Raw genomic sequence first — 26,032 nt, forward strand, 5'->3', positions numbered from 1 at the left:
TTTCAACATATATTATAGATTTTAGCGAATATTAGGGAATTTCTATCCATTATTTTCGCAATAAGTAATTATAGAATATTTGTGGTTTGATCCAACTGGACTGTTTACCCTGTTTTCTGACCTGTTAAGGAATGTTTAATAAATAACGGTGGTAAGCGGTCACAATGCTTGAAATTTCAGTTTTTTTACACAAATGCGTATGTCCGTCGGTTTCTATTAGTTGGTTTCTATTATTAGTTGTCTATTAAAATACTTATTAGCAACTACACAAATTAATTATTAAAAGGGGTAAAATACGCAGGATTATCTAACGGACACAAATTTGGGTCACTATTTGGATCCAGGTAATCCCGAAGGATTTGACACGCCGCTTTCTCAGCGACAAGTAGCGTGGGAGCGTTTGTATTTGCGTTCGTCGAAGTGGGAAGAACGCTGGCATCCACGACGCGCAATCGTGACACGCCAAGCACCCTGTAAATAATCCATAAGTTGAAAATACTGATTTACAAATTGTCCATATAAAAAATGTTCGCATTTTTAACTGACTTCAATTCTGGGTCGACCACGGCGAGTGGATCATCTTTTTTCCCATTATACAAGTACCGGACAAATGCCACGCTGTGTCTGCTGTCTGCACGATGTAGCATTTCCAGTAGTCGTCCGAGTCAAAAGGGTAGAATTTACATGGTTCCACAACTTCCGGTTTATACCTCAGATCCAATGCTTGAAATGCGGTAGTTTTGCTAATACTGAAAATCAGGCGAATTCCTACGATTTAACGTAATATTAGCAACGTTAACTTCATCCTTAGCATGTTTACTAATAAATTTTATAGAGTAATGGCCACCCTCAAGAAGAACATCGATATCGGTCGGATCTGTAAACGTGCCTAAGTCAAAGGTGACCAATTTCTCATCGTCCAGTTCCCCAGCAGCATATGCTTCCGTATTCAGAATGATGCACCCTCTTGATTTTGGTCTACCAAATTCTACACGCATATTGATCTGTAACCAATTTTATAAATTCTTCACTAATCAGGGTATTTGGGAGAATTGGTATCATTAAAAAGGTAAAGAAGTTTGCGGAAAAATTGGTTTGAGAAGTTAGAGTTACTCCAGGACCAATATTTGAAAGATGGACGATAAGGATAGCATGAGGTGCTATTCATAAATAGGGTATCGAACCTTTCATTTGCTTCCACTTCTTAAACCTGATACTTAGGACGGATTTTTCGCACGAAACGAAACAGGTTCTTTGTTTTGTATTAAAGTACTCCTCCCCTTGAACTTCTTTAACTTCATAGTAACCAAGTGAAAGTGTTTCTGCAAATCAATTGCAAACTATTTCTTAGTTTATTATTGTCGTTTTTCTAAACTTTTTCAAGTGAAAAATCCGTCCTAAGTATTAGGCTTTAGTTCTCAATTATATTTATTGCCATGCGGACAAGTAGATCTGCAGCGAATGGCGCTTTTATGCTAACATATTTACGTTTGTTGTATTAGTTTCAAGTCCAGTTGGAAGGTCCAGTTGGAAATACAAATGATAATCCGGCCAGTTCCCTTCATTCTCTCGTTTTGCTCGGGACGACACGATAAACGCTTGGTGAACATTTTCCCCACTAAATGCCCCAGTTTTCAGGGGTGCCTGGAACTTGACAAGCTCATCTTGCAAGGCAGTCTCGGACAAAATTGGATACAGGGCTTGGGCCGCGGATGGGTTTTGAATCTCAAATTTTAAAAGTACGTCGGCATGATCCAGAAGGTTTTGTCCCACGCCGGGAAGATCTTGGACTATTGGAATCTAAAAAGAGACCGTGTTAAGCGTCCGGAATTCAGCGCCATGCCATGGCGCTGAGAATTATAGTAATTAATTAAAGTCCGTAAATAAATACGTTGGCTGAGTTAAGCAATTTTGCAGGGCCGATGCCAGATTGCATTAGCATTACTGGCGAAAGTATGGCTCCCGCAGAGATGATGACTTCTCTTGAAGCGTGATCAATTTGTGGAATCCCGTGTCGCAAATATGTCACCCCGTATGCGATTTTGTTTCCGTTAATTAAAACCTACATAACCGCAATTTATGTATGAAATTAAATTCGCTGTTAAGATTACGATTAGAATTAGTGTGGGGACATCCGACCCGACAATATCCGATCGGTTGGACTTGATCGGATTACCCCGAATTTGTCGCAATAAGAACTGCATACCTTTTGAACTTGAGAATATCGCAGCACTCTCAAATTTCGTCTGGTCTTTTCCACACCTTGAATAAAGCCGGTGTAAGAACTGGATCTTGCAGAATTTTTAGTCGATAACGCCATTGGGGAGAAGGCTGGAGTTTTATGAAAAAGTAGGAAATTTCATAATCTTATGAAATTTCCTACTTTTACTTTTTCTTGAAAAAGTTCAAGATTTGAAAATCAAGGAAGCTAAAATAGTTCACCTTCTATTTGGAACGCGTTTGGATCTGCCGCCTGGAATCCTAATTCCCTTCCGGCCGCCAACCACATTTCAAGCGTTGGTCCGCTCGACGTAGTAACCGATATGGGTCCACTTGTACCATAAAAACCGACGAAAATGCTTAATTTTTAATTTCTTCATAAGTTATCGAGAAATAGGCATGTTATCGATGATATTATACATCGAGAAAATGTCGTATCCATAACCTCTTTGATTTTCATTGAGTAAAATTCCATTAAAGCTTTCAAATCGTTTAAAATGCTGAATAACATTTAGATAGCTCCAACTCGGGTCTTGCGTAATGCTTGCAAATTGATCATAGTCATACGGTGAGCCGCGATTGTAATAGTTCTTATTATGGGATCCCGACCCGCCCATCATTTTTCCTTGCGAGATATTTAACATCTAATAAGTCAAAAACAATTATAAGAAAGTTCGAAGAAGAGGAAAAACTTTATGAAATTTTGATTACCCCGCCAGTTTTCAGTGAATAGTGTTTCTGTTTGGACTGGAAATGATAATTGATGAGAGTGTCGGTGCTAAATTGATTTGACCAGAGGAAAGTGTTTACGGTGGGAGGTGGATTTCCGCCCGTTTCTAGCAACAAAACCCGAAAATATTGGGACAGTCGGCCAGCCAGAAGACATCCCGATGTACCAGCGCCAACTGTAAATTAGAGTTAAATACAGACATAAATTTAAAAACCGATGAAAATTCGAGCTTATCCTAACACGTCACCAAGTTATAAAAGCTATTTATGCTACCCGTTTATGTAGGGAAATATTCCGTTGCGAACAAAATTCTTTGTGCAAGCATTTGTGGAACGATGTTTTATTACTTGACGATCAAACTATTTTTCAAAATATTTTGCTCCGCAGTTGCACACATTTGTGCAGCAAAATTATTTCTCTTAGCTACCAATTACACACGAGGTCGTTTTCCATTGCGTACTATTTAGTGACACAAGTGTGTGTAGTTAAAAAAATGTGGTATGTAGTGCATGGAAAATTATCAAGTTGTGAAAACCTGGGGACGTTATATTTCAAAAAATGTATACCTTTGTCACCATAGGATGTTATACGGCTTAATTCATAAATATGTGTAACTAATAGGTAAACTAATATTTCATTTCCAAAAATAGCCTCGTAATCAAGGTATAAATGCTACAAATGACGGTTGTTTATGTATTTTTAGCTAGGAATTTGTATTCATTCATTTTCGGTTCAAAGAAACGCAACCCTTTTCACGAACCGGTAGTCAAGTGTATGTGTTCAGGTACTCCTAAGCAACACTGGCATGAGTAAGTAATAATTAAGCAATTCTACCCAACACACGGTAAGACATGAAATTAAACATGCAGTTACCGCATTGTGTTAATAATTTTTAGAATAATTAGAATAGAATTTTTTTCTAGTTGTACTAAACATTATTGATATTAAAAATTCTTCGAAAGATATTTTATGTTCATCAGTCTTTTGAAAATGTGTGAATTGCTGCACAAAATTTCTGAAATACTAGAGATTTTTTTCTTACAGATACCAAAATAAATTTGCCCAAGCACATCAATTTTTTGCGTATATGTACATATACTCCTCATTTTAAACTTTACATCCACCCAACAGAGCTTTGGGGCGAACACGTCGACGTCCAAAAAATATGTTGGCCGAGTCAGCCGAATCATCCTATTACTTAACACTAGTTTATTTTATTTTGACGTAGAAGTCATTCGATTACCCAAATTCTTGACACGAATTGAATAATTTGAACGCCAAAATAAAATAAACTGGTGTTAAATAATAGGATAATTCGGCTGACTCGGCTAATATATTTTTTTCACGGCGTGCCTGGACGCCTTTTTTTACGTCGACGTGCTCGCCCCATAGCTCTTTTGGGTGGATGGAAAGTTTAAAATGAGGAGTACATAAATCCATAAACTCATCAAATACCTAATCCATATGGATCTGAAGCTAGAAAACAAATGTGAATGTTCAAAATGCACAATAACGTTTAAAACAGACAGCGCATTGACTAGGCACGTGGTAACGCACGATCCCGACGCTAAGGTCAAATGTGAGGTGAGGTGAGTGTGTACGCTGGTAAAAGTGAAACTAACTTTACAAGTCATACATATGTTCCCACTTATGTCTTGTCCAGGTTGGTGGCATAAGTTCCAAAAACAGAGTCACATTATCTTCCCACGTGAGGAGACTCCAATCGGAATCGACTAACAATGGAGGTCTCCTAACGTATGCTCACGGATTTGGACCAAATTATAGCGTCAATCTATCAAAAATATAATTAGTATGAAATTTGCGAATCGCACTATCTGCCAATGCGCAGGTTTAGCGGATATATTTGCATCCAAAGAGGTCAACACGTACCCTCAAGGCTGGCAAATTTTTCATTTTCCAAATTTGCTACACATTTTTCCCGCTTTGGATGCAAATATCCCCGCCAAACCTGCGCATTGGCAGATAGTGCCATTCGCAAATTTCATACTAATTATATTTGATCACGATAGTTCGGTCAAAGTCTGTGAACATCCGTTGGGAGACCTCCATTGTAAGTTGAAATATTTGTCACCGCGTGTTTTATGACTCCTTCACTTTACAGAATCATATTGAAACCATCTACGGCACGAGTGAACGATGTCGTTTCCCATGTCAATATCCTGGATGTGAGAAAACCTACAAACACAGCCGTGGTCTTTGGCAACACGTGCAAAATGAACATGCCGAGAATCCGTTCCGATTTCCGTGCACGCTTTGCGCGAAAGAATTCAAAACTAGGACTGAACTTAACCAACACATTTCAACCCACACGACCGAGAAGACTTACAAGTGTGCCACTTGTGGGAGGTGTTTCGCCCAGAGGGGAACCAAACAACGTCACGAGGTAAATAAGCACATTGTTGGAAAAGCTAGATGTGAAAAATTATCAATGTGCACGTTCATTTTACAGAATACGCACTTGCACAAATCTACCCGAGACAGGTTACAGTGTAACGTTTGTCCTCAGACCTTCTTTAGTGGATTTGGTCTAAAACACCACATTCGAGTTGTGCATGAAAATCGGAGGAATCATCTGTGCGAGTTTTGCGACAAGAGATTCCCCAACAAAGGAAACTTGAAGCGTCACGTGGAGGCGAGACATGTCACGAATATAGAGCTGACCCATTCCTGCGACAAATGCGAGTACAAGAGCCACGCGAAATCCAATTTGGCAAGACACAAACTACGTCACATTGCAGCGAGGCACGAATGTTACTTCTGTCTGAAGAAACTTATCACTTTTAACGAATTGGTCCAACACTGTCGAGTTCATACCCTAGAACAGTTATCGTAATAGAGTGCCGTGCCGAGATGTGTGTAATGTAATAAACATATCGTTTTCTAAATCTGAGACATTTGGCAAATCTTTTTTGGGAAACGTAATAAAAATTTACCTAGTAACGGGACACTTGGTTATTTCGCTAGAATATTTCGCAAACAGTATCGTTATGCGGAATATGTAAGCGCGTTGTTATGCGTACGTCCACTTAAGCGTGTTAAGCTTACATTGGTACATAAAATTGAAAACTATCTAATTGAATGAAACTGATTAGATATTTTAATTAATAAAAATAAGGGGTTTTCAGCAAATACTTGACTTGTATTTTCAGTTGGCATACACACGTGTAGCGATAATAAATGTATCCATATATGTGCATACGTATTTAAGTATGTATGTACATACATGGTTACATACTTAGGTGAGCATTGCAATGGTCACAATGCGCATTGTAGGCAATAAATAATTTTGTAAGAGATTATTACCAGTCGGTGTCAATTGTACAAATATGTGTGACTTCAGCAGAATTTGAAATATGTAAATATCGTTACTATTTATTAGTTACACAAATGTGCTTGTCGAGTGTCGAGAGATTAACCTCCAAGGGTAAGTTGAGTAGAAATGAAAATACACAAATATAAATAATAGACTTAAATATAAATAAAACAATTAGGGAATTTGCATGCGTATTTACATAATCTTGACGGTTTCTGCAGCGATTTTCGAAAGTTACCCTAGTAATACCCCAGCAAACTGTATAAGCTCAACATATAAGTATTATGAACATATCCAGTACGGATATTTGGTGCTAATAGTATTGGACTTTGGCTTATGGAAATTGTTGTGCAGATTCTAACGTCGCTTAATTGAAATAATTCGTCGCAGATTAAATTTTTATGCCAAGTTTAATTTTTGGAATCAACAATAAGTACTTACATAAATACATAATACCCCTGCCTACGTATGTATGCAAATAGTTGAGCTTACCGATGATGAAGTCGTACGTTTTTATCCTTGGGAGACTCAAATCTGGTTCCAGCTCTGTCAGAGTCATATCCAAGTCGCCTTTCCGGTACTGCTCGGCATATTGCTTTATCATTAACGAAGCCGAAGTCAGGACAAGGAGAGAAAGTTTCGCCATGGCTCTTCTAATGTAACTGATTACTGTAGCAAATTACGTAAACTTCAACTTCACCCTGACCTTGGTCAAGGTCAAGACAGTGTCACGTCAAGGGTAAAACTGAACACTTAGATATGCTGACCGTGTTAGACAGATTTTCCTGGAATCTGTACAACGTGCGGGTAAAATTACGTATGTATAGGCATGCCAATTCAACTGTGTTCATCACCAGAGGAAAATACAGATAATCAGTGTAAAAATATGCGATGCACATACATGCAGACCAGATATGTTGCACATTTATGCTACCTACATACACACATATGTACACATATGTATATGTATGTACATATACCAATTATGTAAATAGGTGGTTCCACTGTGAATGAAGGATTAAGTAAGTACTTTGGAACAATACACATATGTATCACTTCAGTGTCATCGTACGGATTTGCTTTGTTTGCAACGAAAAAAATGGATGCATGTTAAATAATCTCAATCTTTATGTATTTACATATATACATAAATGAATGTAAAAAAATAAAACTAAGGCGAGAGGCGATATTAGAAACAAGAAACAAGCCCTCCCACCAACACCCCCGTCTCGCCGTGGCCCCATTAATTTTTTTATATCTGGGGGGTGGTACCACAATTTTATTTTTTGAAATTCTTTCCTGCATTATACACAATTTAAAAAACCAATAATGTGATATATATGCCAACATGAGTGCATGTTATTTTCATGAAAGTGTCAAAAAATTGTCATACAAATGTCGAAAATCAGACTACAAAAGCTTATTTATTTAACTCGTTTACCAGAGCAGCTAGCTCAATTCTGAAATTTCTGAATGGAAATTTGGAATGTATTTAATCACATGATTGCCTACGTTAAAAGTCGGGTTTAAGAAGTAAATATTTCATTTTTTCCAAACTTTTTCAACAACAATACCGATTGACTTGAAACTTTATTATCTTGGTTCTATTATATACATTTTCTTTAATCAAAAATCTTTAATTAAAAAATCTTTTTATACATATTTGTCGCTTTTATTAAACATTTTAGATAAATGTTTCGGGGTTTATAAGAATATATTTATCCGGACTCTGTTGATTAATGCTAGACTGCATGTTTAAATTGAAATTAATGTAAGAACTACAGGTAATAGGTTTTAAAAGTGCAGTGCAATATAAGATTGTACTATATATCAATTTTAAATGCAGTTTACGTTAGTAGTTAAAGGTTTGAATCATAAATTGTGGTACCACCCCCCAGATATAAAAATATTAATGGGGCCACGGCGAGACGGGGGTGTTGGTGGGAGGGCTTGTTTCTAATAGCGCCTCTCGCCTTAGTTTTATTTTTTTACATTCATTTATTTCGTCGTTTTTAAGTGAACAATTTTTTAACTCCGTCAGTAAAAACCTACAGTGCAGACTTGATCAGGCAGTGCCCGAGTCAAGAAAAGGTTGCAATTATCACCCAATCCGAAGTTTTGCACGAAATTTTTTCATAAATGCATATCAATATTTTTTTAAATAAAAACTAATGGTTCTAATTTAAATTCACATTCTTACATTAGTAGCAATTGACAGCATATGTAACAAATTGCGGTTCGATACGACGATTAAAATAAATCCTTTCGGGTCCCTCCAGATGAATATGTTTCCGATTTTACTTAATTCATATTGTTCCATTACGAGCCATTACAAATTTACAGACAGACGGACGTGACGATTATATAAGCCCTAGCTCGGGTCATAATTTACCCATACATATAAAGAAGTTCTTTACTATAGTTGCTATGGATGTAACTGAATTTTAAAAATTTCAAACCTCCATAACTTCGTCATTTTGCATCCGATTTTCATGACCCTAAAGAATGATCTTAATAATTGTTTCAGCCTTTTCGATTTCCCTGAGCCGATTTTTCACTTTCAGCCGGATATTTTGAGATACAGAAAAAAAAGTCAGTAAAACGAGAAATACGCCATGAAGGTATGAACCGATTAAGCCCAGAGATAAATCCGTAATACTACAAAGAATTTACTACCCATTGGTCGAAACCGCATGTCTCTACGACGTACGGTTCTCTCACAATCTTGTCTGACTGTTTTGAGGTGGGCACTTAACTGCATACTATGGCTTCGCCGTAACCATGCGCGTATTTTTTTGGGTGCATGGTTACGGTTGGGTCTCGCCTTAGAATAAATACAAACATATTTGTGTACAAATACGAATTGACAATATTCAGATATACTTATTAAATAATTACTTTAGACTCTGAGCGAATTATTTGACAGTTTTTTTCAAAGAATATGTGAGCTAATAATTACATAAATGGGTGGAACCTTACATTCTAACAACCTTAGTGATTTATTTTCCGACGGTTTCACAAAGTCTGATTTTCTTTCGAATTTTAGAACTGCTTAAGGTATTTAGCAGCCCGGAATATTTTTCCAACATGTTATGTTGGAAAAATTAAAGCCTAAATTTCAAAACTCAAAATTATTTCTATTAAATTTGTTCTTCATCATAGCTTCACCCAAGACGAATATATGTGCATATGTACATATGTATAAACAGAAGCATGCATACCAAAATACAAATTTATCATTACTAATTTAAGTTAGCATGTATTTATACATATAATAAATTTACTATGTAACGTACGAACACTATTGGAATTTTCCTACCTATGTATGTATGTAATACCTATCAAAGTAATATACTATATAATACGGTGTATTGTAAATAAATGGAAAATTGAGGCAGAAAGTTTCTGCCAGAAACAAGGTATTAATGGTAAAATATATTTTATCGTCATTGTCAGCAACATACATATCTACGTACCTATAGAAAAAATAGCAACATGTGTACAAAAAACGATATATCTAAATTTGTATGTACGTACTTATGTTCTGACTTTTACTGCAAGAAAAAGTACTAACGAGCTCAATCAGCTTATCATTATTCTTTCATAAAATTAGTTTTGCAAATATGTATAAAATCCTGTATAAAAATTAGCCTACTTACATATTTATTTCTCCATCCCACTGTTAAGCCCCCCGTGACCAAATCCCCAGTCCCACTTGCCCATAAGGGAATAAGGGATAGCATCCTTTCTCTCAAAGTAACAATCAACTTTAAAGATTTTTTCGTACACCCAGAAAAACTCATGTTTATAAAAGTTTTTGTCATTTTCGTCCTTTGAATAGAGTTTCTTGGCTTCAAATCCAGCCTTCTTTTCATCTTCTGTCGGCGATCCGGCCAGGTCGACGAGTTCTAAGAGAACTTGCCAATGTCTTTTTGCCATCGCGTCGTTCACAGTTTTCATCGATTTCTCGAATGATTCAGACTGCAAGTATTTTACAAAATTTTGCAAAATTATAGAAATTTTGTGTCTTAAATATTTTTTTAGCAAAATATGTAGGATTTTTTGGCATAAATTTTCAAAATCGGAATTATTTAAATTTTATAATTAAATTACCGCGATATCATTCAACTGCATGTAATACCGGATTTTATTTTGATCCAGGTGCCAAATGTTGTCTATGTAGTCACGATTCCAAGCATACTCTTCCCAGTAGTAGGTTTCCCAGAATTTTTCGCACTATAAATTTCCAATAATAAATTTTATGGAAATTTGAGTTCACATTTATGTAATTGTTATTACCTCAATTCGCAAACGGGCAATAAGTCTGCCAATGTCGACACCTTGCTTATCGAAAAATGGTCCTTGTCCCAAAACTCTTCTTGCCCGAACTCTAGTCTCGTTAAATACGAAGCCTAGCATTAACATTTGATATGGAATGTTCGTCCCGATGAAGTGATCCAATTTTTCGTCCAAATATTCTATGTTGTCCAAGATTTTACTGTGGCCAGGGTACACGCCAAGGGCAAGTTGGGTACTTCGTTTCATTATCTGAGGATGAGAGATATATTTAAATTAAGGGAAAAAATTAAATATTTAGTTACACTCTAAGTAAACTTGTGTAAAATTTACTTAAGGTTGAGAAAAATTGAGGATTACATAACAATAAGTAACACATTGTCTAAAATTTTATACAATGCTGCATAAACTTTACACAATTGTTGCGTCGTCCTCTCTTTTGTTCAACTTTGAGTAAATTTTACACAACATTATTTAGAGTATGTCAAAGGAAGTTAAAATATGTATGTATGGTATAAATTTTACACGAAATCCCACTTTAGCCGTGACTTCGTTTCCATCCAGGTAAGTCAAGTGGGACGAGTAGTCGCGAATTTTTATAAGGACGAGGATACAGATAAAGAGAATTAGTGACCTTATCGTGGCCAACTCTTTGATGAGTTCCTTGATTGATATTTGCATGATTGTGTTAAATATGTAAATCGTGACTTTAAAAGTATATATGCTCTTACATATATGTATGCACTGCTATTCAATCAGAAATACATATGTACATGTACCGAACTACACAAGCGTTGCACATCTATACATATGTAACTTACATAATATAAGTATGAATTTAACCATGAGATTTAGTGTTAAATATGAACTGAATTATGTAAATATGTCGTTATCTCAGTTTCCACTTTTGTTGTCATATACTCCGTTATTACGTTCCGTATCTACATATGTAAATCGTGAACTCTCAATTAATTAGGCCTTGTCAAATTTAATGCTAATGTATTAAACACAATTTTACAAAGGTTTAGTTACCCTACACGGTACGTGATGCTTTTCAGCGTGTGGAGAAAGTGAGCTCGGGAAGAACACTACTCATCATCATGTGATCTATTGCTTTTGTCACCCTAAATCCACGTGTGTAGTGCACCTCGTCCCCATGGTAACGAGGGCATAACGAAAAGGGAGAAGTTTTCCCGTTTCTTTATTGTTCTCCGGGAGAACAATACACAAAGGAAAGGGTAAAATGGGCGAGACAATAGATGAGCAATCTATAAATACAAAAGCGAATGTGCAATTTTTCCGCATGTTTTACTTTATGTAATTGTTCAGTTGATATACATTTTTTAAAAGTCGTTATACTTATTTTAATGCAAATGTGAGCTTATCATATGCATATAAAGATGGAAGTCGGTCGGTTTAGCGAAAAGGGTTTTTGCAAAAAAAATCGCAATAAAAAATTACATTTGGCGAATAAAAATTCCACCCATACTGGAGTATGCATTTTATACACAAAGGTTCCAAGGTAACATTTGACAAACATATGTAATGTTGCCTGGGTGATTTGACCCACGGGAGTAATTCAAGCAGGGACGTTACATATTTCATGAAACGTTTCTGATTAAATATTTATATCATATTTACGTATAAACCACACTTTTAATTGGCAACGTTTTCTCAATAAATCGAAGAGACCAATTCGCAAGGCAATTAATCATTTGCATAACACGATAAGATCAGCTGAGATTATATTTTCAATAAACGATTTAACTAAATCAGCATACGAGAAGGGTTCAGTCGTGACAATAGTGACAAATTCATCTTATCAATCATGCAGCTCACCACTTGAACCCTTTTCGAGTCTGGAGTGTACATACGTCACTCCATTCTTTGCAATTGCGAAAAACGTATCATCGATAAAATTATGTAATTGTTGAAAGTCGGGTGTATGAACCTCCACAAGTTCGAGTGGTCATTGCTTTATCTGGTGTTGGGCAAGTAGCATCATAAGCGAAAGTAATTCATAAAAACAGAAATTGTATTAATATCAAAATTTACACATCTTTCTGATTTACGTAAATTTAAATTGTATCAAGAAGGTATTAAATTTCTGTAAACAGTTATAGTAAATAGATAGGTCGAGGTCTAGCATGAGAGTTAAAATTTTATTTTGACCAGTGTGCAGGTAGCCAGAGGGCGTGGACGCCCCATTCCACAGAGATGGCAGATTTCTCCAAATTGTCTATAAAACCAGGTATGCTTACAATTGGGACGCAACCCATGCTCAACCCGGATTATTATTTTTTACCATACTTAGTATCTAGTTTGCACTTGCACAGATGCGCAAAATCCTGCAAATTCCGGGAAAACGCTCAGTTTTTCACTAGGAATCAATGCGAGAAAAGGTCGAGCTGCTGCCGCGACGCAACAAATGGGTTGCGTTCGACGACCAAGCGTTTTCGCGAACATGCGACGCCCATAAGGCTCTGAATTTTGCGAATCTGCGCAAGTGTAGCTCCAAATGTTATTTCTAAAGTGTTGTCCTTCAAATTGAGTCGGTTAAAAAATAGACGGGGTAGAACATGATTTGCTTCCGCATTGTTAATGTATGTATACGAGTTACATACATATGTAAATATGTATTTATGCATGTAGTGATAAACTTTTTAAGTATGCATGTAGGTATGTATATGTCACATTTCATTACGCGAAATACTGCATCCATACATACATACATGCGTGAATGTAACGTGATAAGTATTAATTAGACCAAATGACATGGTCATGTCTCTGGAAATCGTATTGTCTCAATTTGGTGTCCGTAACAAATATTCATCTCGTTTTGGCAAGAATGATATCGTTGCAAAATTAAGGAAGAGAGCTCCTTACTGACAGAATGACAGGTTTTGATATGTCTCGCTACTTTGTCATCGTAAATTCTCCGTAAACTTGGTATGCTATTTTCCAGATATCGACATTTTTACACCAGTTCACTACCATATTTACGCTAAAATAATTTACAGGCATGCATTTTCGTTCATTTTAATGCACGTCTCCGGATTGTTGACACATGTTCTTAAATGCATAAAACCAATTTTTGTGCACTAATTGCGTGCACGTGTTATTTAACAGCAGAAACACTGATCTGAAGGGTATCAAAATCTATCATTCTGTTAGTGATAAGCTCCCCCACGGAAGCTGGTAAAAAATCAATACCATGTCTCGTATCGGGCAAATAATTTAGATTTTAAATTATGTTTCGAACATGAAAATGTGATATCGTATTTTACAGTGATACAAACAACGGCTAAAATGGTTCCGGAGGTAACGACGCATTTGTCAGAGGCTGACTTACACCAAATTGTTGACCATGTTTTCCTCCCACGTAAATTACCCGGTCAAGAATCACCATCTTTAATCCAGGACGAGGCCAATATTTTGAATCTGTTATCATCCGTTCTTAATTCATCCGACTACGCCAACTATATTCCCATTGACACGAGGAAGTTGTTCGAAACCTGGAGTGAAAATCAACGTGTCCAAAATCCAGAGAATATTTCAAATTCGTTACGAAAGCTGAAAAATGGTATGTATCTGTAGTTTTCTGATTAACGATATGTCTGTTGTTTGAAATTTCACAGCTTAATGCAATCAAATATGCAGAAGCCATAGTTGGTAAAATTCCGTATTGCTACGGTGAAACATCTTGCAAAGGTTTTGTGTGTGCTAAATAGATGCGAAAATTATCAGAATATGTATATAAGCACTAATCAGTTTAGAATATGGAGGTAAGTATAACTTCATTTAGAAATATGAAACGAAAGATGTTTGAATATTCCAATTCAGCAGAAAACTTTATAATATCTTAAACCACGAGAATGAAAATAATCTTTTATTATTTGCATGGGAAGCTCTTTATGTAAAATCCGCCAAGTGTTTTTACGAGCATTTATTGTTATTAGTTTGTTCACCATTACAATTTTGTCAAAATTACGAAAGTCCGTTTTCCAAACAATTTAAATTAAAACTTGAAGCTTAAAATATTTTACGTCAAAAGTCATAGGCAATTCAAAAAAATATGCCGATTTGAACTAAAAAACAGTCACAATAAGTCCCGCTTACCAACCTTGTCAGAGCACCCGTTTAAACTCGTATCTTATACTTGTAGGACTTCCAATACTGCAAGGCTCCAAGACAAGAATGTTTGGATATTATATACGAGCCCAAAATGCTGGAATACTAATCTGCACCGACGCTTCCAACAAAACAATCCTATCAACCTTCCCCGCCTCCTTGAAATCTGACGTGATCATGTCCACGTGTCACGGTGAAGTTGTTACCGCATACCCCGAGCAGTCCATCATAATTCCAAACTCCGACATCCTCTCTTCCTTGGCCCTGGCGAGACAGATCATAACACTAACCAATGAAACTCTCCCCTACGCCATGGGAACTTCAAAAAAGGCGGGAACCGAAATCGTCGAAGTTCGTGAGGTATGTGACACGAAATACGTCTCCGGATGGCTTACGGCTCTCTTGTCTGACGCAAATTCAAGCATCACATCGAACAAAGAATTTCCCCGAATTTGCAAAAAAGTACGAGACACGGTTTCCTGGAACAATTCTTTCATTCCGTGGAGACGTTCGGGAATGTGGATGAACGCGAAGGTAATCTTGCAACTGAGCCTGGTCAAAAACGCGTCGTCGCGAGAACAAGGGACATTTCTTTACAAGACAATTATAGCTGAATTTATGCGACAAATTTGCGAACTAACGAATAATTTGGGATTTGATGCCGATATTGGAATTCACATGATGAAAAAGTTGGCCAGACGGGTGAAAAAGATACAGGTTTTAAATACACAAATTCCTACGTTTACGACAAAGATTCTTCAAGAAACATCCATGACGTGTAAACAATTTAAGCTACAACTTCTCAAACTTAAGATCGTCAACACTCTAAAGGTCATTCTGGAAGAAATCAAAATTGACAAAGATGACACGATTCATAAAACTCTACCAAAAATTCCTGTAGTTCCAGTCTCCACGGGATTATTGAATTTCCACGAACCGCTAACTTTTCCTCCACGGGTGGACCTCACCTCAGTTCACATCCCACGGATTAAACCCATTTTGGGAGCTTCTGAAGAAAATCGTGGCTTTTACCTATATGATGTGGAATCCTGGATATTTAACCATATTGATCGTTACGCAATTCATTCCAAATTCGTTCTTGAACTTCGAACATTGGCCCTGGATTACAGCTCTCTAGCTCCCGAGCACTACAAGACCAATCCCGTTGGTGCAAGCAGAATGATCCTAGCTTTCTTAAAAATCGTTCAAGTATTACATCAAATCGCAGTGAAAAATTTTTCAATGTTAATGGAGCATAGAAGTGGTATCGACACCAAAATTTTTGAACAACTTCTCCTCCCATTAAAAAATGATATGGAAATAGCATACAGTTTAGAATGTTACTTTAACTAGAGAAATTCTGCGGGAACAAATCCCGCCTTGACGGAAGAAGACGTAATCACAATAGCGTCATTTTCAGTCCGATATGGAACTCAAAATCAAGAAATGTGCAATTTAAGGGATAAAATATTATTAGATGCGGAGCACAAAATTCTCGGAAAATTAGGCGAGCTGAAGAATGCCAGGAAAGTTTGTAAAGATTTGCGTCAGAAAATGGCAAGCCTTCGATGCAATTGTGCCCATCAGAACATTATTCGAAGTTGCGGATATCATACAACCCTTGAAATCTTGCAGGAACTTTCAGTACAAGTTTACGAGCGGCCGTTAAAAAACGAACCACATTATCAAATCGCAGCCGTATTTGAGATCCTCCGGAGATTGCATGTCTTCGAGACACCATCATTCTCCTGTTGTCCAAAATTTGTCAAACCAAAGAGAAACCGTATAAAATCATGGGAATCTGGCCAAATTATAAAAAATTAAAGAAACACACGAATGGGAGTTCAGCCCTGTCTTCATTCAAGCTTGGTAGTACAACTAAACTATTTGTCGACAGTCATTACAGATCTCAACATCCGGACAAACCCGATGACTTATTTATCGTCAATAACGGATACAATTGCACATTTTCTGGAAACTATGAAAAAAATTGGGACGTTAAGAAATTCACGACGTTTGGACTTTCCCCAGACTCGCTGTACTCTAACCTCCAGTGGACTCTGGAATCCACGAGACACACACAAAATCAAGTCCTTGCGAGACAAGTTGACTGTCCTGGGAAGTTAAGGTTGGTAGAATTCAAGGAATTTGGAACACTTCGAGCTGGACATCGCCTTCAATTGCGCAACATTTTTCGGGCAATGATACAAAAGACGCTTTCATTTCGGGAAGAGTCAGTTTTCCTCTTGATTTCTCAAGCTTTGTGGGAGGCTGGACCGGCAAGTAATGATTGGCATCGAGAGGCACACGAATCCTTCGCAAATCTTGGATTTACGGAGGAGTTCCTGCAGGAATTGAATATACAACTGGATTCCCATCAAGAAAATTGGGATGAACCCTACACCATCTTATGCCTCATAATTCTGACGTGTAGAGTCCTTGAATTTGGACAGTATCCAGAAATGGCGACAAAATTACTGCTTAAATGTAGAAAAACTGCATTTCAATGGATTTCCAAAATCGAAAGTATGATTAGCGATTCGTGCACTAGCCCGGTGGCTCAAGTTCAACATTTAAAATTAAAACTAGTCGATGCTTGTATTTGTATTTGCTTGACTTTTTCCGTGTCAATGGAATATTTGGACCAAGTTTTATATTCGGAGGACGACTTATTTGTCTGGGTCCACGCCATGACAAGGATTCACAACACAATTACTCCATCCACAACACTTTCTCACACGAAAAGGTTACTTCTTAACTTAGTTCAACGAACTATTGGGATGAATATTCAAGTAAAATTAGCCACATTTATAAAAGGATTGAACAAATTTGTACACAAAAATTGGAACGAAGGGATTTATGGAGAGATTTCAATGTGGCTGCCCTACGACAACCACCCCATAATCCCCCATATCTATCAGGCAACGTTTCGCCCGGAGAATAAAGCTACCGCCCACCTGGAGGTTGACGTTCTAGGGGGATCATTTCTAGTTAATGGGCTACCAGTTGGCTGGTTACCAGAAAAGGTAACACATCATCCTATATTTTCACGAACTTTTACCGACATCGTTTTTGAGGTATATCCAACCCAGGACGAGAACACATATGTCACGAGAAATCAATATGATAAGGCCGACTACAGATTCACCTTGTTGAACGATGACAATAAAACGTTGATCATTAGAGAAAGAAGGACTCGCGATATACAAAAAGTTAACAGGATACAGAGGGACAAAATTTCAAATTTCATGGAGTCAATCGTCGACGAATATCAATTAGTTGCACCAGAAAGTCTCAAAAACTTAATTCCTCGTTTGCTCCAAGAGGAATTCAGTCATTGGTTAAATATAAAAGAAAACTACATAGAATTTCGACCCGTAAAATTTATAAATTTTGCAACAGCCAAACCAAAATATAAGTTTTGTCTTGAGAACCAGTTACTTGTCGAGATGTCAACTGGAAATGCAATCTTTTCCGTTGGCTCTAAGTCATATTTTTCCATTAGAAAATATCTCTCCCGGTTGGAGCATCCTGACTTTGTTCATGTCTTGCTTGAATCGCGAGGAAAAGTTAGAGTTGACCTGCCTCGAAGGAGGTTAACTTTCTACTTCGACGAGAACTCGGGCCACTTGATGAACAAGGAGTACGGAATGCAAGTTTGTGCAAATCAGAGCTTTGGTACATTAATATCTCTTCAAAATGGTTCTGCTTCTAAGCGATAATTACGGCGACAAGAAACTTTTAATTCCTCACGGTGAATTAGAAATTTCGACGAAATATGAGCCACATAAGAATCAAGAGGTCAAGATAAATTTAGAAAAAATTAAGAGACCACCTGTATTCGCGATTGATGGATCACCGACTTCAACAATTGAAAGCCGACAATACACATACGGCATGGTTGTACTTGGCCTATCTTCATGCACTTACAGCATCTCCATTAGCGGATCCTTTCACCGAGATTACCGGAACCGAATCTGCTATGCAAATACTACAGTCGGGGAGATGTTGGTCGTGCAAACCGTATGAAAATAAGGAATCATATGTCATCCTTGAGGCCATCAAGGAATTATCTCCCATTCGCCAGTATTATCCTATCAAAATGAAAAAAATGGAAGTTACAAAGTGGCCGATTGGGTTACCAGGCTCAGCCTCACAAGATGCATACAGATTCATTGTAGAAAAGTTAATACATGATAGTAGTCGTTTGGAAGTTCTATTTAACACTAACACTCCTAAAATTCAAGACACGGCAAAGGTGAAAGATAGCACAAGTTTAGATTTATGCCGTCGAGCATACTTGCGATACCAATCATTGATATCGGACGAAGGAAAAATTTCATCTGCTCTGATTAACCTTACCTCAACCACGACCAATACGATATCAACTTATAGATCATGGAGCCATTCTATGACACTTTGTGATAACGTTAAGGAAATATCAGAACTTGGACATTGCTGGAATCATAGGAGGACAAACAGTAGCATATTAGCCGGCTTTCTAATAACCAGCAATGATCTTCAGGGCCTCACCAATCCAACAATTCTAACACAAATGAGCATAGTTGAACTACAGGGATTGGACCTACGTCAAAATTGGTTTAATCTCTATGAACTTGGCAGAATGGCAATGAAGCAAAATTTGAAATCTGAGTGGACAATACTTCTTTCAGTTTTAGGTTTTCGTGGGCTCGATGACGTTAACCAATTATTCCTCCTGCAAACTGTGGCTGTCCACAGAATATTTTTTCAAGCACAAGATCCTCTTAACTACGAGTTGTTTTCCGCACCAAATAATTTCTTTAGCGATACAGTAGTTAAGAATATTTTAGCCAAGGGTGTCCCAAGAGATAGTCTGGATATCGTCTTATCACTTGCCAAAGTCTTATGGCCCGTTAAATCGTATAGCGTAAGCAATTTTGAGGGCGTGACTAATCCAGCTAATGAGTTCAGCTTGATCAAGGTAATTGATGAAATCAACAGGCATTTACCAGACTGGAATAAAAATTCGGAGCTTAAACAATTTATACTCAAAATTGAGCAAACAATGGCTGTCTTACCGGCATCATCCTCCAAAGGCTTGAATTCCTCCATTTTGCAACAAGTTTGCCTCAATTATCAGAATCCCTCCGGATTTTCTCTTTAAAGGAAAAATTTGTGATGGACTTTAACCCAGCAGTTAAAAGTAAAATTTTGCATGCACCCAAAAAAACTTCACAGTTAAAACTTCTTCCATCGCCCCAAGAAGCTATAGCCAAAAAAATTTTTGAAGAGGGATTTCTAACGGCCTCAGCGAATGAAGAGAACTTGTCAGATCAAGAACTGCTTTATTATTTCCGGAAAGAACAAACGTTTTATCAAGACCAGCGCAATAATATTCTACAACTAATCAAGGATTGTTTAGCTCACAGCGATACACACGGTCTGATATACAGTGACCTTTATCGACTAAATCCTACGTCGCTATTGAAACGACTTATGAAATCGAATCAAACTGGTTTCACAACGATGTTGATTGGAGCTTACGGAGTATTATTTACATTGGAACAGCGTGCTAGCCGGTGTATAAAATTCCACGAAATGGGCCCCTCGGGTATTGTCCCGCTACATAGAGAGCGAGAAAATCGACCACATTCAAATTGGAGTCCGGCTGAATTTCCAGAATGGCTTATTTTCGAAATTGAGTCCAACATTTCCATTCGGCCCATGCAAATTAACGTTGCGAAACAAATGATTGCCCCACCTGGTGATGTACACAGCGTGATGCAGCTCAACATGGGCGAAGGAAAGACAGCTGTGATTGTTCCCTTGCTGGTTCTCAATTTATCAAACTATGAACAAATTTGTAGGATAACAGTGCTTAAGTCCTTATTCAAGACAAACATGACGTCTCTGATGTTCTCATTGGGAGGATTACTAAATCGGAGAATATATACATTCCCATGCCAAAGAGATTTTAACATTACGGGAGACACAGGGATCAAAATGATGGAATTGTATGCTGAATGTCGCTGTAAGAGGGGAGCAATCATGACTATTCCAGAACATCGGTTATCCTTCCAACTCAAAGGGTACGAAAAGTGTCGGGCGCGATTAATTGAGGACGCGACACCACTTATAAACCAAAGAACTTGGGTTAATGAAAATGTTCGCGATGTTCTGGATGAATCTGACGAGATACTGCACGCCAAATATCAACTTATTTACACTTTAGGCTCTCAACTTTCCGTCGATGGGGGCGCACAAAGGTGGGAGGTTGCACAAAGTGTGCTGAAAATACTCCAGGCCAGAATGCTAGATTTGCAGAAACAATTTGGCGATTCCTTTGTTGATGTATCCTCGTGGGATGAGACCAAGCCCGAAATTTTCCACCACATGCGACTCCTAAAGAAAGAATGCTATCAAAAATTGATTGAGTTAGTCGCGAGCGACATTCTTGATCGGAAATCACCAAAAATTAAGTTACCCGAATTGCTACAGGAAAAAGAGAACTTTTAATGGATTTATTAACCAACGTCAAAATCTCAGAGGAGCGCCATCATCAAGCTTTGGAACTTGTCAAGTCAACGCATGATACATCCGTCCTAATATTAATGGGATATCTAAAGTATGAAATTATTTACCTCGTCCTCAGCAAGAGATGGCGAGTCAATTACGGTGTCGATGTTGAGGGCGAGCGAAAAATGGCTGTTCCCTTTAGAGCTAAAGATGTTCCTGCAAAGCGGACCGAATTTGGACATCCTGACGTTGCAATTTTACTAACTCAATTAAGTTATTATTATTCCGGCTTGTCTGATGAGGAACTGGAAGAATGCTTCTACTCCTTGGATTTTGTCACCAATAAGGAAGAGGAGTATGCCTCCTGGATAAGGGAGATTCGACCAGAATTCGTTCACCAATCAATCCAAAACCTTAGTGGGGTAAATTTGTCGGATGTGCAACAAAAGCAAACTCACTTGTTTCCATTTCTCCGGCGGAATATGGTCGTCGTTGACTTTTATTTGGGAAAAATTGTATTCCCCAAAGAATCACGAACCTTTGAAAAGAAACTCGTCTGCTCCGCATGGGATTTATGCAGTGAAGACGCTACCCTCCCAGTTACTGGGTTTAGCGGTACCAACGACACTTCAAACCTCCTTCCAGCCCCGATTATCCAGCAAGATCTTCCCCAACTACAGAGTACTAATTCAGAATTGCGAGAAACAATTTTACGGAAGGAAAACAATAATGTAACCGTTCTCCCGAGAGGAGTCACTGCGCGTGCCATCTTAACCAGATTAATTGATAATAACATAGCCATCCTTCTAGACTCTGGCGCCTTAATGTTAGAACTTGATAATGAAGGTGTTGCCAAAACCTGGCTCAAACTGTTGCACCAATGTGGAAATTCTGATAAGGAAGCGGCCGTCTACTACGATAAAGACGAACTTCGCGTCAAGTTTGGCACAGATTTAGAAGACAGTGTACCATTTCACACTTCCTACTATGTTGACAAACTGGATCGGTGCGTGATTTATTTGGATGATGTCCACACTCGCGGGACTGACCTGAAAATTCCGCCCCCGTCGGTTGCCTGTGTTACGATAGCGGCTGGAATGACACGTGACAAAATGGTGCAAGCCTGCATGCGGATGCGCCTCCTGGGAAATGGTCATTCAATCCATTTCTTTGTAAGTGATGAGGCACGCAATGGGATAGATGCATTGTGCCAAAATCCATCCCAAAGTCCGGAAGTGAGTCATATCATGAGTTGGGTGTGCCATAATAGCGCCGAGTTTGAAAAGGATGGTCTCATCTACTGGGCAGCTTCCGGGATTAATTATTCCCACAAACGCATGGTTGAAACTAACTTTGCCCAGGTGGGCATGTCACCGGAAAATTACGTTGCACTGGGTGAGATGTGCTGCGACCAGGAGTATCAAACGTTACAAGTCATGTATGGGAAACACCGGGATGAAATTAATTACATAGACGTACTAAAAAGTGTAATCGAAAAGAAAAGGAATGAAATTTGGGATGAATTTTTGCACATGGGTTTTGATATTAGCAACACAATTTCTTACTCAAATTTTGGACAAGAGTTGGTCACCCGGTGCAAAGAATTAATCCCACACAAAGCCGTGGTAAGTCACCTCTTATCAGATGAAGAGCAAGAAAAAGAATGTGAGGTTGAGTTGGAACAAGAAGAAGAAGTAATTCGGCCACCCGCGGCCGAACCGGCGACTCATAAATTGGAGAAAGATGTCGTTCATTTCGTAAACCATGGTGTCACAGAACCTGGCCTAACCTCGGGAACAATCTTGCCATTGCACGAGGCCTTAAAACAAACAACGATGTACGAGCAGCTCCCCCCGAAAGAAAATTGGTGTAAAAATCTAGCCTGGCATGTAACGAAGGATTTCGTTTCTGTCATCATATCTGGAAATAAGCAGGATAAGCTGAACGAATTTATACGCCCACCAAATTGGATACTGACGACTACAAAATCAAAATCGACTAAGGTCTTGCTAATCAGTCCGTTTGAAGCGAACGAGCTAATCCCACTTATCAAACGAGGGAAAGCAGCAACGACCCTGCGCCCATTTGCGCCAAGATTAATTCCATTACAGTCTACATTGGTTGATTCCAACAAATTATGGCTGCCGTACACAAGTCAGGATATACGCCTACCAAGAAATCTCCTCCCACCGCTTTATTTATTTTCAGCTACGTTGTACTTCCTAGATGCCGCAGAAGTTGAGGAATTTTGTAATTTTGTGGGGATAATCCCATCCAACGGGAGAACACCGGGGCAAGAAAAGGCGTTCCGAGAAGGCAAAATTGAGTCAGGATTTCTCCTAGGACCCTTCAGGAAAGAGATATGCACCAATATTGAGCGGATCTGCGGTTTCACCAAGCATCCGGGAAATTTTGTCCGACATCTTGTTGAAACTCGGCATGGATACTTTCCCCAAATATGTCACGTCTCCAAACTCATGGTGGATAGTGTAAAGGTCTCCAGTTTCGAGAAATAATGAGTTGAGTTGATGTGTCAAACAAATAATGTAATAACAGATTTGCAAAGGAAATATTGGGGGTATTCACGACTTAATGTATACAAAAAACGGTATCACCAAAACAATTTCGGAAACAAGATAGCGTTCGCAAAGATAAACTAAAGATAAACTAAACTACTTTAATTTTGCATACAAAATAATTTTAGCAGCTTGGAAGATTATTTGTTTCATACTTTTCGAACATTTATTGTGTTCGTAAAAGTTGAAAGTAAATAAACCCTCCAAACGAATATAAAAAAGTAGCGTCAGAGCGATCCAAGTTTCCTTTAAAATGATCCCATATCCCATGACAATTATGTATTTGGCCCTTGACCTCGATCTCAGGGTCATGAGGTCAAAAATATTAACGTCCATGAAATCGCCGTAAAATTTCCTTTAAAATGACACCCCATATGATATTTATGCATTTTTTCCTTTGACCTCGTCGTGAAGGTCATGAGGTCAAAAATATTAACATCTTTGAAATCGCCGTCAAATTTCCGTTAAAATGATACCACATATGAAAATTAGAGTCAAATTTAATCTTGACCACACCCCCTGGCGCTGTAGGGTGTGGTCCGATTGACCCCATTTTCGAACTCGACCGAGAACTAAAAATTAGAACCACAATGGCGAAAACGGGGTTTGATTATGTTGACTCGTTCTGGAGATATCCTGCTTACGGACAGACGGACGGACAAAACGATCACAATAAGTAGCTGACGCTACTTAATAACATACAAACTCTTAATGAATCCCCCATTGACTTTAAATGTTTATATGTACTAATTAATTATAATAAAACCTGCAGGTAGCAACCAAGGAATCGAAGATGCATTAGCATAACGCTAAGAAAATGGATTTCAAGATACTTTTACCTTAATTATTCATCTACTCACATATTTATATATATTTGAATGCAACACAGTTATATTTCTGTTAATTTAGTTCTATCCTAAGAATAAACTAAATTAATAAAAAGGATTGGTGAGGAAATAATTATTTTTAACATGGCTCAATTTATCCGGGTTCACCTTACACATATGTAGTGCCATTGCTTCTCGCCTAAAAGTTCTCGGATCTCGGATGAGGTACATTTACGCCAACACATATGTAACTACTAAATTTTCCCAGTTTCGAGAAATTCAACTTTTGACCACGAATTGGCCAAATTTGGTCTAGTGTGACTGTAATCTATAATTTATGTAATTAAATATTTGAAGTGTTCTCATCGTTTTGCTCACCATTTTCTGATGAGAAGTGAAGATAGCATATCCAAAATGCGAATATTTTAAGGCCCACAGCGGAGATTCTTTGAACCACTTTTCATCTTAAACCTTCTTTGTGCAAAAGTTTTTGCAGAGGCACATCAAAATTTTTTGATGTGTAAAGTGTCAATCTAAAGTTCCACGTCAGAAAAAGCACCGAGGTTGCATAGCCGGACAGAACTAGTTTATCCTCATACATATGAATAAGTATTTTACTCATTTAAAATAAAGCCACCTATATAAATTACATTAAGAGTTACAATACAGTAAGTATACTTACATTAAAAAAAGAACATTCAATTCATTCAATACAAAGCCTTTATTTTTAATTAACTACACTCAAAACAAAAATTTGGCAAATCAACACCGCCGGTGTCAATACATATATGACTTAACCGCCTTGGTTACAATTGTGATTCCGAGTGGTAATGAAATTTTTCCGTCCGGTCATAACATTATAACTACCGGTATTAAAATCATCATAACTCGGAATCAAAATTGTAACCAAGGCGGTTAAGTCATATATTGACACCGGCGGTGTTGATTTGACAAATTTTTGTTTAGAGTGTATGCATGGAGGCCTTTCGTGCAAGGAATACCTTACATCCAATATATTTAAGTATTTAAAAGTCTTACTTGTGAACGTTTTAGTTTCAGAAATATTTAATTTCCATAAGTATTGTTGTTCAAGTTTTAGGCAATCAATAACTCGGCTAAAGGATTTAATTATGCATATTTATACTCATTTATATTTATTTATCGCTTTTTGGACCGATATGGCCGAGTCTTTGTTCAAACACTCTAAATCGCTTGGAGATCGGGGAAGACTTAGGATAACGGACGACATCGCATACATTCAACTCATTCATTTGAAAGGGATGCTTTCCATGTGTGTAATTATGTATATCTTTGGCCGTGGTTAGCTTGATAATTGAAATTGTGGTGATCTGGGATATCGTAAAATTATGGGGAACTGTAAGAATTTCTATTGTAAGATGGGTGAAATATTGCAGACGTT

General features: G+C 37.7%; 4 protein-coding genes across 6 annotated transcripts; 2 read left to right on the plus strand and 2 right to left on the minus strand.

The window, feature by feature from the left end:
- Positions 1–8: 8 nt before the first annotated feature.
- Positions 9–7,084, minus strand: LOC110857143 (glucose dehydrogenase [FAD, quinone]). Its single transcript, XM_035857572.1, has 10 exons — positions 6,777–7,084; positions 2,932–3,125; positions 2,641–2,864; positions 2,443–2,552; positions 2,207–2,331; positions 1,892–2,062; positions 1,489–1,800; positions 848–1,004; positions 547–768; positions 9–471 (listed from the first exon to the last, which is right to left on the minus strand). Exons 1-9 carry the CDS (start codon positions 6,928–6,930, stop codon positions 548–550), a joined length of 1,668 nt encoding a protein of 555 aa, XP_035713465.1. The 5' UTR covers positions 6,931–7,084; the 3' UTR covers positions 9–471; position 547.
- A 771-nt stretch (positions 7,085–7,855) lies between these two features.
- LOC110857099 lies at positions 7,856–11,655 on the minus strand. Its single transcript, XM_022105706.2, has 4 exons — positions 11,106–11,655; positions 10,584–10,832; positions 10,398–10,520; positions 7,856–10,265 (listed from the first exon to the last, which is right to left on the minus strand). The coding sequence occupies exons 1-4, from the start codon at positions 11,259–11,261 to the stop codon at positions 9,948–9,950; spliced, it is 846 nt and encodes a 281-aa protein (XP_021961398.1). The 5' UTR covers positions 11,262–11,655; the 3' UTR covers positions 7,856–9,947.
- A 2,222-nt stretch (positions 11,656–13,877) lies between these two features.
- On the plus strand, positions 13,878–18,456 carry LOC118437968. 2 transcript variants are annotated; one of them, XM_035857570.1, is made up of 2 exons: positions 13,878–14,163; positions 14,746–18,456. In XM_035857570.1, exon 2 carries the CDS (start codon positions 16,505–16,507, stop codon positions 18,431–18,433), a length of 1,929 nt encoding a protein of 642 aa, XP_035713463.1. In that variant the 5' UTR covers positions 13,878–14,163; positions 14,746–16,504; the 3' UTR covers positions 18,434–18,456. The 2 variants fall into 2 exon arrangements, with proteins under 2 accessions (XP_035713463.1, XP_035713464.1); XM_035857571.1 differs by having other exon boundaries at positions 14,746–16,505.
- Positions 18,457–18,526: 70 nt separating this feature from the next.
- On the plus strand, positions 18,527–24,730 carry LOC110857101. 2 transcript variants are annotated; one of them, XM_035857568.1, is made up of 2 exons: positions 18,527–23,755; positions 24,558–24,730. In XM_035857568.1, exon 1 carries the CDS (start codon positions 21,209–21,211, stop codon positions 23,723–23,725), a length of 2,517 nt encoding a protein of 838 aa, XP_035713461.1. In that variant the 5' UTR covers positions 18,527–21,208; the 3' UTR covers positions 23,726–23,755; positions 24,558–24,730. The 2 variants fall into 2 exon arrangements, with proteins under 2 accessions (XP_035713461.1, XP_035713462.1); XM_035857569.1 differs by having other exon boundaries at positions 18,539–23,728.
- Positions 24,731–26,032: the final 1,302 nt, after the last annotated feature.

Source organism: Folsomia candida, unplaced genomic scaffold (assembly GCF_002217175.1).
Source record: "Folsomia candida strain VU population unplaced genomic scaffold, ASM221717v1 Fcan01_Sc018, whole genome shotgun sequence".
NCBI classification, from domain to species: Eukaryota; Metazoa; Arthropoda; class Collembola; order Entomobryomorpha; family Isotomidae; genus Folsomia; species Folsomia candida.